Genomic DNA, 12,657 nt, shown 5'->3' on the forward strand with positions numbered 1-12,657 from the left:
GGAATTCTTTTAGTGTGTTACTTTGTGTTACAGCGACCAAATGCAGTTGTTTTAGTATCTGTACATGTTACACTGACGTGTTGCTTTTGCTTTTTTTTTTTCTTTCATTTAAAAAAAAAAAATGCTTGATTAGCTCATAGTCGTGCACACGAAGCACACCACGGCATCTGTTCTCTGTAGTTCACCTGGGTTTTGTGGAATATTTGCATCTGACAGTAACAACCTACAACCTAATAAAAAAACCAACACTTTTTGTATGTTTCACGCGGAGTCGTGTTGTGATTTTGAACCTCTGAAAGCATCACACAGAATCTGGCGTCAGTCACTTGTAAATTTGTTTTTTAATAACCTTTTTTTCCCCCTCTTTTCTGTCCATAAAGGTAGAACATTGGAACAATTCACAAAGAACAGATGACAAATTTCCACCTTGTTAAAAACAGACAAATTATATATATATATATATATATATATAAAATGAACAGAAACACTCCCGTCTTGCAACAACGGGATTTAAAAAAAAAAATAAAGGCAAAGTAAAGACACAGTTACCAAAGTGCCAAAGCCGACTATTCCTCCCACTATACATTTTCAGTCTGAAATTGAGTAAGCTTTTCCACGACGAATATAACAGCCCACAGAAGAGAAGGGAAAGAACAGAGTACATTAGCAAGGGACAAAATTACCTTTGTACAAAAATAGATCTTTTTCCAAGTGTTTTTTTCTTTTTTCTTTTCCTCTTCAGTCTCTTCTTTTAAACTAGAACATTGTACTGTCAATGCAAACAAAGAAAGCAGTGATTGTGTCACGTGCTCGGCTTTTCCTGGTCACACTTTTTCAACATGGAATTCGCTAGGCAACACGTACATTTCGGAGGGTTTGAAGTCTTCGCCTGTTTCTGTTTTCTGCTAGATTTTTTTAAAAGTCACATTAACAGCCGAGAAGCTGCTTCTTCAGAGTTCAGAGCTGCTGCACTTCTGCTGGTTGATCAGGATTCCTTTCAGAGATTGAAATGCAAAACAACCCCCCACCACACCATTAAGGTTTGGTCTGAAAGACTTTTCTCCCTCTTTTCAAATTTGGAAATACTCAAGGAATAGATCTGCTGATATATATTTATAAATATATACACATATACATATTAACAAAATATAGCTTTATGTTATAAAGCATTCATGTAGGCGATCATTCTACATCATTCCTTTATCTCATCGAGAAGTTCCAAGCCCGTCAGAGTGAGCTTGCGCTTTATACACTTAATATGGCTTGAGAAACAAAAACAGGAGGAGAAACACTTAAATGTCAGGGTAACGTGAGTGTTTGATTGTTTGAAATAAATTTTTCTTGATTAGAATCAGAAAAAAAAGTAATCCTCTGCTTCTACTTTTCTGTTTTAACAGACAATTAAGTATGTCCACCCCCCAAAAATATAAATACTGTAAACTGAGCTCAAGCTGGCAGTTAATACTATCACCTGGATAGGTAAGAATACAGACTCACTGAACATGTCGGGTAACAGCAGATTATAGTGAAATTATTGCTACTTTTCTCTGTTTTGGTCTGCTCTAAAGCAATGGTGGCGGTGTCACAAAGTGCCATCCATTTGTCTGATTACATAGTAGAAAGATTCAAGTAGTGTTGCAGCGCTGCTACTCTTCCACCAGAGGGAGCCAGCAGCACTTAAATCGCCACCACCTCCCTCACTTTCCCTCTACAACTTTCGCTCCCGCCCAAAGTGAAACCGTCCTGCGTGAGGTGTGAATCCCATCTGACATTTCAGAGCTGGCTCATAAACACAGAGGAGATCACCGCAGGTTCGTTTCATGAGGTGGAACATTGTTAAATTCCCTCCACGCAGATGCCTCCTTGAAGTAGGTGGCCACAAAACGAATGATTAACACGATCTTTTAGCCGCTGCATCAAAGCCAGTGCTCTGTGGAGTCTTGATGGTGCCATGAGTTAAAATAAAGAGCTTTTCAGACTGTCAATCAGTTGTTTTGGTGAAAAATGTCATGAAAGCATTAATAAAAAAGAGCTCAAACAGCAGTCAGTAGGCGACAGCTATCTGCTCATGGGTTCATTTAAAAAAATGTTTTTTCTAAAGATGCTATTTACACGTGTGTCTGATTATTGACTTTATTAGATTAGAGCAGTGAAGCCAAACAGGTAACACGGGTCTGGCTGTGAAATGCAGCGGAGTCATTTCGTTTAAAAAAAATTTAATCACTTGAAAACTGTGAGTGTGAAAGCCAATTTTGAGATGGAATGTAATCGATTTTCAGTCTAAAAGTTACAAGTGTGCATGTTTTTTCGAAATCAAATTTCATTAGGTTTTAAAGATACAGAGTCAATGCGTCATATAAAAAGACAGAAAATAGTTTAGAATGCATTTTTCTGCCCTCAAGGTCATATTTATATTCATTAATCATACTTGAACTGAAAAATCTGGATTGGATCGGCACACTCAAGACTCCACTCACTCACTCATGCTGCATTAAAAAACTCAGTTTATCAAAGAGAGATGAAAACACAGTGCTCGGGTTTGTTTTTTTCTTGTTGTCGTCCAGAGAGTGTCTTGAGAAAGGTGCTTGTGAAAGTGCGGTGAAATTATTGTAAGGGGGGAGAAAAAAAAGAGAACAAAACCCAACAACCCACTTTGCTCTAAGACACCAGCAATTATTTTAGTCCAGGGTTTGTAAACCAGAACAGAATGACTATCAGATATCTAAAAATGTGGACGCCCACCTCACAAACATCCGCTACACACACATTAGGCCTGTTTAAACCGCTCTGTGGACAATCTTTGGAAATGTACTCGATGCATAGTTTTGCAAAAGCTGCAGCATTTGGAGAAAAGCAGAGGTGGAAAAAAACAACCACAAAGACAAAAAAAAGAACAGAAAAGAAAAGAATATGGGCATAAAGCACATCTATACATGACATCGAGATATTCAACATTTCAGTTCAACTTAAATGACACTTGGTTGTCCAGAGAAGTGCACAGAGTGTGTGTCTGCTTGTGTGAGTGTGTCACCCTCTGAAGAGGAAAAGGACTGAGGCGTTCCTAACTGGGCCAGGGCCAAATTCCACCTCAGAGGTCGATTACATTTACATCAGCTCTGTCCGCTTCGAAGCCCGACTCCATTGTCATGAGGTTAAGTGCCAAGAAACAAACAAATAAACAGAGAACGGCTTCGCTGCAACGACATGCGCGTCTCCCACACGCTGTATATGGATGAAGCCTAAACGAATGTAAAGAGCTAAAGGTCTGAGCGATGGCGACAGAGGTAATTGTGCATTCTCCTCTTAAAGAGAAAACTAAAAAAACAAACGTCAATACTGTGTACGGCTGTAACTTTCTGTACATGTAAATATGAGGTGTTTTTTTTCTTCTTAAAAAAAGCTGATACCCGCTGCGATGAGCAGTGGAGGCGTTATCGGGTGTGCTGAAATTCACAGAAAATGACAAGCAGTGAGGGCGGAGAAAAGGGACGACACTGCTTCCTAACCGGCGTGACCTTACGCTCACTTTCGAGTCACCCGAGTGTGTTAGAATCACCCGCGGGGCTGCGCAGAAATGAAACAGCTTAGCAAAAACTGTTCCTGCACCTCCTGGAGGCCTTTTAGAGCGTCCAGTGATGCTCACGTAGCATGAAGCTAATAGGTTGGTCATTTACCACAACCTGTGAGTACAGAAAGCTGTGTTGATTGTACATAACCAGCTCTTCCAACTCTTTGAGGACTCAAGGGCTGATTAGTCGACTACTAAGACATCCTCCCTGAAGTTGCACAGTGCTATCGCAGTAAGACATGGTTGGGTTCGTCGGAACTGGGAGGAGACCTGAGGTTTGTGAGCATTTGCAATCTTCTTAAGCCACCTCTGAGTTCTGCGCCGACAAGCTCACTCTTGAAAAAAACTGCTAGTGCAAGGCCTGACGTGTTCAGTCAAGTCCGACCGAACAGACGAGTTTCTTTAGGCCGGTGGATAAACCCCCCCACCCCCCAAAAATGGTCCAGTCCGAAGATGGGCCCCAAGGTTTCCAAGAGTCTACGATTGTCCCAATCACAAACGCTGAGTGTCCAAAGGTGACATCATTGCCGTTTTGGTGAATATACCTGCAAGCTTTACTGTGAGTGTTTTGAAACCTGATCGTCTCTGCTTGTTCATGTCAGGGCGGAGGGAGAAGATGAAAACCATGGCTCATTAGGTTTCTTTTGTCCTTCGTCCGTCCTCATTTCACTCCACCGTTGTTACTCATGTTGATGTTGTGTGATTTTTCATATATTTCTTATTTATATATTTTTACAAGGTATAAAACAGACCCATAAGCGTGATGGATTCCTTGTTCTGAAACACATCCAAGGGAGTTGGGGAAAGAGCGGACGGAGGGAAGGACAGAGGGAGGAAAGTAGAGATTCTCCATCCAAAGTCTTCATGGGACGTGTCCTTTGCTGGAGATGGACTTTTAAAAAAAAACAAAAAACCCTGCTCCCGATCCAGGGCTGCGAGGCGATGCGCTTGAGGAGCGTACGAAGAAGCGGTGGGGTGAGGAGGGCTCACTCCTATTATGTCATTTGATGTGGGGCTTCTAGCATTTCCATTAGGAAGGTGTCGATGGGTGTGTCGCCGATCAGCTTGAAGAAGAACAAGTGCTCCAGACACTTGAGCCCGATGGAGCGCAGCGCTGGTAACCGCAGCAACAGCTTGGCGAACCTGTGTAGACACAAGGCCGAAGGAACGGCATGTTACAGTCATCAATACACATGACTGAATCACACAAATAATGCATCTGAAATGAGCAAATGCTTGGCGATTTGAATCCTACCTGCCCGGCTGCTCGGGGTACTTCTGTTTGCAGTAGGCCTCTAAAGACGCGTAGACTTTCTCTCTCAGGGCTTCGACTTCACCTGGGTTGGACAGACCCTTAGAGTCTCCGGAGACACACAAAAAGAAACAACCGTAACACAGCTCAGACTGAATTTTTTTCCTCTTTCTCTTACACTCAGAGCTCTTAAAATCTTAACTTCTGGACAGTGATTCACTTGCTAAAGGGCACCATTCATCAGATTATGATGGAACACAAAGAATTACAACAACGGTCGAAATAAAAATGTTTACATTTTCAGCATTTCTCTGCTGTCTGTACTCTTATATCAGTTCAATCAAGGGGGTTTACCTGCTCAGCAAATAATAGCTTTCTGTTTATTTACATTTTATGCCATGTCTAGAAGCAGGTTGTAAGTTACACATTGAGTTTTAACCCTGCAGGCTCAGTATGAACATGGGTCACCACTTTCTGGGTTAGTCCAATCAAGGCTGTAATTTCCAAGCTGCGCTCATTTCAGCTTCCATTAGGGATTCACGTCTTTGATTCACAACATAAACACATCACTGATGAACATTTCTGGAGAACAAAGCGCAGCGCGATCGACCAACAGTGAATGAACATTTGTTGCTAATGGCCGAACGAGACCGCGCAGTGTGGGAAAGGAAGGACTGAGGGCCCTTTTAGCCTCGCTAGCCCCTCCTCCACACCCCAACCCTTTGCTCCCTCAGTCAGACCAGTCTTGCAAACCGCTAATTAACAAGGAATCAGCTGGAAAAGAGAACCGAGGCCAGCGGGCCCGGATGCGGCCTGAACAAAATGTGGTACACAGAGGAGCAGTGTGTCTGGCATGAGCAGATCCACAGCGGCCCTCAGACGGACGGGAGGCAGGAGGCGCCCACATCAAGTCATTAAAACGTGGGTCACAGTCATGGGCAGCTAGAGTAAACAGATGCTGTTTGGTTTGATAAGGTTTACATAAAGAAAAGCGTGGTAACACATGCCTCTTTAAGACACGTCTAAACTAAAGAGCTTTTTAGGGAAAAAGAAAACAGAATTGTTCTGCTTTTACAAATGACAGAAGTGGAGAGAGATCCCAATTCTGGCATCACATGAATGAGGTCAAGCTGAGACACACAGCAAAGTGACACTCCACCCAACAGTCGGAGAGAATCACTGTGCTTTTTTAGAAAAAGAACACTATTCCCTTCTTACTGATCTTTTCCACACATGTGAATGAATACACAGCTTCTGTGCCCTGCTGTTATCCTTTCTGAAATCATGCAGCTCCACCTGAGGTTCCGTTTACAGGTTGGTTTACCTGCTGTGGACCCTGAAAAGCTCACACGTGTGGATGGTTACCTGGGTTGAAAAGGACGATGGCTCGAAGGCACCCCAGTTCTGTCTTATCCATCTGCATGTCCCTCATCTTTGACACCAGCTCTGTGAGCACTCTGTGCAACGGGGTAAAAAAAAAAGTCAGATCTATGGCTCATTAAAATTCAGGACTCAGGCGTAGTTTATTTCTTGGCTACTGTGTTATGTCAGACAAGCAAACAAGAGCCAGAAAAGTTAAGATCACAGGAAACCACTTGAATCTAATTGGTACATTTTTGCAAATGAGTCACTGCTCCTCATGTGAACTATCGAGACTGGTGCGTTCAAAATATGTTTTTTTAGACCGCTATTCCAGCTTACATCTATTTAAAAAACAAATGCACACGAGCCTACAGTGAGCCCACATAGGCACAGATCAGTGGAAAAGTTTACAACCCTGCAAAGTAATTATATTTAGTATGTGGTTTTCATAAAAGGAAAGCCACAGAGTAAACACAAGCTGTAATCCAACACCAGCGCTCCCACTGTCTGTGTGTGACATCACTGGTGGGTGTGCCGCAGCGTGGAGTCGCTCGAACTCCTCACCCTTCTTTGACTCGGTCACACCCTCTCCCCGGCGCTGGTTACCCCCGCCACTATGTTTCTCTCTGGCCCTCGCATTCGGATAGTAAAGTCAATTGTGGCTCTTAGCTCATTCTAATTCAATTTGCTCTGAGGAGAAACAACAGAGCTACAAAAAAGAAAGAAAAAAAGAAAGAAAGGAGTGAAGTGTGTAAGTTAATCAGCCTCTTCATTTGTATGGGCAAGAGAGAGCGGAGAGTAGATAAGGATACATAATCAGTTCTCTGTATCTTAATGCTTGCCACAGTTAATGCAGACATGGAATACGTCCTGTGGCTGTGAATGTCGATGAATGAGCATGAAGGCTGCAGATCACAGCAACTGCCATTTCTCTGTCCAAGCACATATACGAGTACAAGGGAAATTTTCATTTTCAGAATAAAACTTGAACAACGGAGCTCCTGATGGATTGCATGGATCAATACAAATCTGAACTTCTTGGTGGAAAGTTTTCAGACCGTTCGACATTTTTTTTTGTTTGTTTCAGACCTTTTAACACAAATTCAGTTTTTCTCCCCTCATCATTCCACACACTAAACCAGCGAGACAAGAAAAGATTTTTGTGGTTTCTTGTAAACGTCTTAACAATCTAAACCTTGTGTCTTCTTGATACTTCATCCTATTGTCTCGTCTTGAAATAAAAACCTTTGCCCCAGCCTGAGGTCTTGATCGTTGTGGAAAAGGTCCTCACTGAGGATCTGTCACAGAAAAGCGTCCGCACAGTATGATGCTGCCATCACTGTTTTTCACTGAAGGAACTAATACTGCCAGGTTCCTTTCACACAGACACACACTATTGGAAAATTCCTTCTCCATTTCAATCCAGCCTCTCTACCACAAAGGCCTAATGGTTGGAATGCTGCGCCGATGGTTATGCTTCCACAAGATTTTGTCGTCACCACAAAGACACTCTGGATCTTATTCATTAGAGGATGTTAGATTCTTGTCTTCTTGATCGGTGAAGAGTTTTTGTCCTTGATTACTCTTCTTTCATCTGAAGATGACAGATGAATTGTGCTTTTGGACACTTATAATGCTGCTTAAATGTTCTATCCTCATTGCTTGGTTTTACTCTCAAATACACAATCAACTGTAAGACCTGATAAAGGTCTACATAGGTTCCCCTTTTCAATGATATTTGATTTATTCAGTAGGGCACAGAAAGAAGAGAGATGCATTAGAGCACAATGGCTTGTGTCATGATAAATGGGACGTTAATAGCCTACTTATCTTCATCTTCTAAGATAAGTCTGAAAACGCACTTGGCTCAGGCGGCACAGTATAAATCCAGCTGTAAATCCAACTTTCCAAATAGCTTCTCTTAGTTCTGCTCAGGTTGTGATGCTGCTGAATACACACAAAACACTCAAGTGATATTTCAGTCAGTCTGTCAGCTTGCTGCCTGGAACATCAATAACAGTCACCAGGGTGGTTCCTGCACACTCACTGACTTCACTTAGGCTGAACTTCGCATGGATTTTTTTTTACATTTTCTGAGCAGCTCAGAGTTTCTTCCATACCCATGATCCAGGTGTACATATTTAATATACCAGAGCTAATCAATAATTCCTGCGCTGCTTAGCTCTCAGTGAAGCATCCTTGTGATTTCCAGTCACTGAGTAATACACTGAAAGAAACATAAAAGTCACATACTGTCAAAAAAAGTTAAAACTTATGTAAAATATACTTATCTAAACCTGTTCTAACTATGCTTTATTTGTACTAGATATCTTTTTCGCTCCATAGAAAGGGCATTTGCACAAATCATAATATAGTTTAAAGATTTCTTTAATCAAAGTCTTATTATGAAGTAAAAAGTACAAATAAGTCAATTAAAAGAACAGGACTTCATTACAACTTGACCCATCTTTGCAAACGCCTTTAAGAACAAAATGGCAGCTGAAATCGTACTAAAAGTGGTTGCTGCTGTTAAATGAATCCAAACAATACCAGGTGCAATAAAGTTTAGTAATATGGCCATAATGACCTGTCAAAGATGGCTCCAACTCCAGCGCTATGGGCGCTGTTGCGGTGGACGTGCAGCCCCGTCGCCAACAGAATCCCGTCTTTTACCGCGATCGAACGGTGCGAAAACGATGCAATGAGGAGTTCATTCCAACCTGCGGCAGAGATAAGGAGAGGGATTGAGGAGAAGTATGAAAAAAGGATAACTAAATCCCAGAAAAAAGATAAAATAACAAGTTCACATAGCATTCAAGCGAAACTAAACTGACAGCAAAGATGGAATTCCAACGAATCAATTATGCTGCACCATAAAAGCCTGCAGCCTTCTCAAGCACAAGCATCAGGTTATTACTAAGACATTTGAATCGTGCTTTCTAAAGAGACAACCGTGTAAAAGGGATGAACTGTGCCTGCCATTACAATAAAGACAAGAGGCTTGATATGCCAAAGCAGGGGGCCTGACACAGAGAGCAAACAGGACACAAGGCGCCGCCGTGTGAGCGACAGGGCTCCTTTAACTGTTCTGCCTGGCAACACTCACCTCTTCTCCCCACAGTTGAGTTGGCTATGAGAGGAGCTGAGATGCTTTTATCTTTGATACAGCAGAACTAAAGCGGTTATTTATAGCAAACCTGAGAGCTAAGAGGAGACGAGCTCTGCAGAATAATGTGTCTGTCTACTTTGCTGAAGTCTTTCCATCATTGTATATGCAAAAGACAAGGAATGATAGAGGATTCTTTTCTTTCTTTTCAGTATTAGAGAAGGGTGTGTGGTGCTTCTTTTCCTGGAGGTGGATAGAGAATATAATGGTGTAATTTGGAGTGACAGGCAGGGAACCAGGGCAATGTGGTGGGAGAACCCAAAAGACCTCCCTGCATGTGACGTTAGTGAATGTAGCAGAAGTGACAGATGATTCACTCTGTTCCATGTCGCTGCCTCTGTGATGCTTAGCAGTTGGCTTGCTTTTTCACATACAGCAGATGCATACAGTGATTGTGGGTCTGTCTCTTCTCTCAGTCACATAACCAAGAGAGTCATTCATAATCATACACAGCATTAACCTCCTCATGTTCTGTTTAGCTAAGAGCTCTCTACATAGATAAAGATTGGGAGTTAGTTCTGGCATTTTTCAGTCCATTGTGTTGATGTAATTTCTCTTAAATGCTAAAATATGTTTGTTTGTCTCATCTGCAGCCCGTTGAACCGTCAAATCTTCCGTTTTTCTTTGAATAACCCTCACTGGAATCAAACATTTTCCTGAATCACTGCTGATGTGTACAGTGTCTTATTCAAACTCTGTTTTTCCCTTCTTTATTATATGCTTTTTGTGCTGTATCTACAGCACTGTGCAAGTTCTGTGCACACTTTTTTATATATTCATGGGAAATCAGGAAACAGGAGCAGCAATTTATTGAAACCTGCAAAAATCTATGTAAATGCAAAAAACAGAGTTTGTACAATTCTAATCATCAGTTAGGAAAATCAATGTTAGGTATGACCACTTCTATTCTTCAACACATTCTGGAACTTCTTAAACCAGCTTTCTGTCATTTCTTTAAGGAGTCTTCAGGAATTGTTCTCCAGGCTTATTGAAGGACATCCCAAAGCTCTTCTTTGGATGTGGGCTGCCTTTTGTTCCGTTCTCTGTCAAGATGATCCCACACTGCTTCAATAATGTTGAAGTCCGGGCTCTGGGGAGGATTCTGTTGCCACTGATTTTCTGTCCAGTTCCTGTGTCTCTTGGCTTACCTTCGACAGCTTATGAAGGGACTTCAGGCAATAAGGTCTTTGGGGATCACCTTGTGCAAAAATGCTATCTTTTACCTGTCCAACTGTATTATCGTTGAAAGCGCCTGACAGTAACAGAGTGCCTAAAGATACACTTTAAGATTGGTTCTTTTTTCACAGTTTTTTTTGTTTGACTTGACTTGTATGTATGACTGAATGAATAAATAAACACATAAATAATCAAACAAACAAACAAACAAAACATTCCTCTGACAAGTACAAGGAACAGACAGAAGTGTGAAAAAGCAGCAAATGTTATAAGAAACACTTTGGAAGATCTTCAGAAAGCCTGGAAATCCATCGCTCAAGAGCACATCAAAGGAAGAAAGTCTGGCTCCTTGTAAGCAAAATTTAAAGAAATGAGGGGTTGCTCAAAACTTCTGCATTACATAAACAGTGAACGAAATGATGATTCATTCAAACACAACGCTTAAATCTGCTTTCTAAGAATTCCATGAGGTTGTGAACGTGCAGAAGCTGTGCTGACAGACCTGCTCGTAGCAAGATGACCTGGTCGTCCAGCGGCAGCTCAGAGAAGTGGGGGATCCTCTTGGCCCACTCCACCAAGGTAAATAGCTGCTTGTCAGCCGCTTGACAGATGTTTGTCACTGGGTCATTGGGCTGCAGGGCAACAGACACAAAAACAGGTAAATGAATCGGTGTGATATTTTTGTTTTGACCTGTGTGTATGTTTTGGCTGATAGCCTGATCTTGGGATACCGATGAATCACCGTGTTCTCACCCACACATCGACACCAACACGAGTGCTGTGCTGTGATCGATATCCTCCAAAGAGGAAGGCGAGTAGGAAGGAAAAACAAACAGTGATTCTGTCCCAGCTTGTGGAGGAAATACCTGCAGTGAGCTGCCAGTAAAAAAAACAACAACTTTTTCTGAGCAGATTCTTTCTTTGGGGATCTTTTAGCCGAAAAACTCTTGGACAGCTAGTGGAGTTCAAGAGGCCCCCAAGAGGCTCCACTGACATGTTACTACAGAACAAGTGCTGAGGAGCTGAAAAGGGGACTTTATTAGCAGAGCAGGAGGGGCTTTTGTAAAGTAGTGTTTACTCACAGTATTGCCTGTTATAAAGATTCCTCAAGTCATGTGGCTCCTGTTTCATTCTTCATAAAAGAACAAATGTAAATTCTGAGTGCTGTGCCTATCTTGAGACTTCCACATTGTTTCTAGTTCTCAAAAGACTCATTGGCATCAACATTTTTCAATGGAGAAAACCACAAGAGTTTGTTGAATGGTAAAACAAGCTGTGCCGGGGCTGGGCTGGCTAACAGACCTCATTGTAGATAGTCCTTTTAGTGCTCAGAATAGGAACAAGTTCCACTGAGAAATAAAAAGGTCTGTATGAAGCAGGGAAAAAGCTCCAATGATTTATTGATTTGACTTCATTAGTCCTATGTAAGCATTGAGGGGACATGAATATAAAAGCAGCCCAAAAAGATGACAAAGGAATAATGCAGCGCTGAGACAGTTGAAAATGCTTTTAAAAAGCCCTTTGGTCTCTTTATGTCCTAAATAGCATTATCGGTATCTCAGCTGCGGTGATACGTGCAATAACCTTGCCTTCCCCTCTCTAAATGGCTGAAAGAGAAAAATCACAATAAAACCCCACAAAAACAAAGCAAAACAAAAAAACTGATTCACTTTTAATCTTTTCAAGTTTTTTTTTTTTTTAAATATTGCAATCACATAAAACAGATGTTTTGTAACTTACTTAAAGGACATAAATTAAAGTTCTGGTGGCCAAAGCTGTAGGCTTCTCAGAAAAAAAAGTAATGACAGTATGGTAACTGCAAACCAGACGTGAACAGACTCTACAGCAGCATGAGCCAACAGCACCAGAATTATTGGTCAGATTATAAACAAGGATGAAAGTTCACAATGGGAGGAGAGCTACAGATTTAAGTGTCGGGCAGGTTGGTCTTTTTTCTCCTCACAAATAATTCATTTTTTTCTTTTCAACCTGGGAGACTGTTCCTGGCTGAATAATGATAATCAAACCAATAATATGTGTGTAATGCAGCTTTGTCAAGTGTAGAACAAGAAGAGTTGGATTTGTTTGCTCAAACAAACTGCTTCTCCTGAAGTGGTGCTTTTGAGTCAGAGA

General features: G+C 41.6%; 1 protein-coding gene across 4 annotated transcripts in view; it reads right to left on the reverse strand.

The window, feature by feature from the left end:
- Positions 1-322: 322 nt before the first annotated feature.
- The window catches only part of rxraa (retinoid X receptor, alpha a), a 97,673-nt gene continuing 85,338 nt past the window's right edge, over positions 323-12,657 (reverse strand). For all 4 annotated transcript variants that reach the window (XM_072371669.1, XM_072371667.1, XM_072371668.1 and 1 more), the window contains exons 7-11: positions 11,027-11,156; positions 8,770-8,902; positions 6,186-6,277; positions 4,824-4,929; positions 323-4,711 (exon numbers count right to left, since the gene is read on the reverse strand). In XM_072371669.1, coding sequence (XP_072227770.1) covers positions 4,564-4,711; positions 4,824-4,929; positions 6,186-6,277; positions 8,770-8,902; positions 11,027-11,156 — 609 coding nt within the window. In that variant the 3' untranslated portion in view covers positions 323-4,563. The remainder of the gene's footprint in view (positions 4,712-4,823; positions 4,930-6,185; positions 6,278-8,769; positions 8,903-11,026; positions 11,157-12,657) is intronic.

Source organism: Leuresthes tenuis, unplaced genomic scaffold (genome assembly GCF_036924035.1).
Source record: "Leuresthes tenuis unplaced genomic scaffold, fLeuTen1.0.hap1 SCAF_19, whole genome shotgun sequence".
NCBI classification, from domain to species: Eukaryota; Metazoa; Chordata; class Actinopteri; order Atheriniformes; family Atherinopsidae; genus Leuresthes; species Leuresthes tenuis.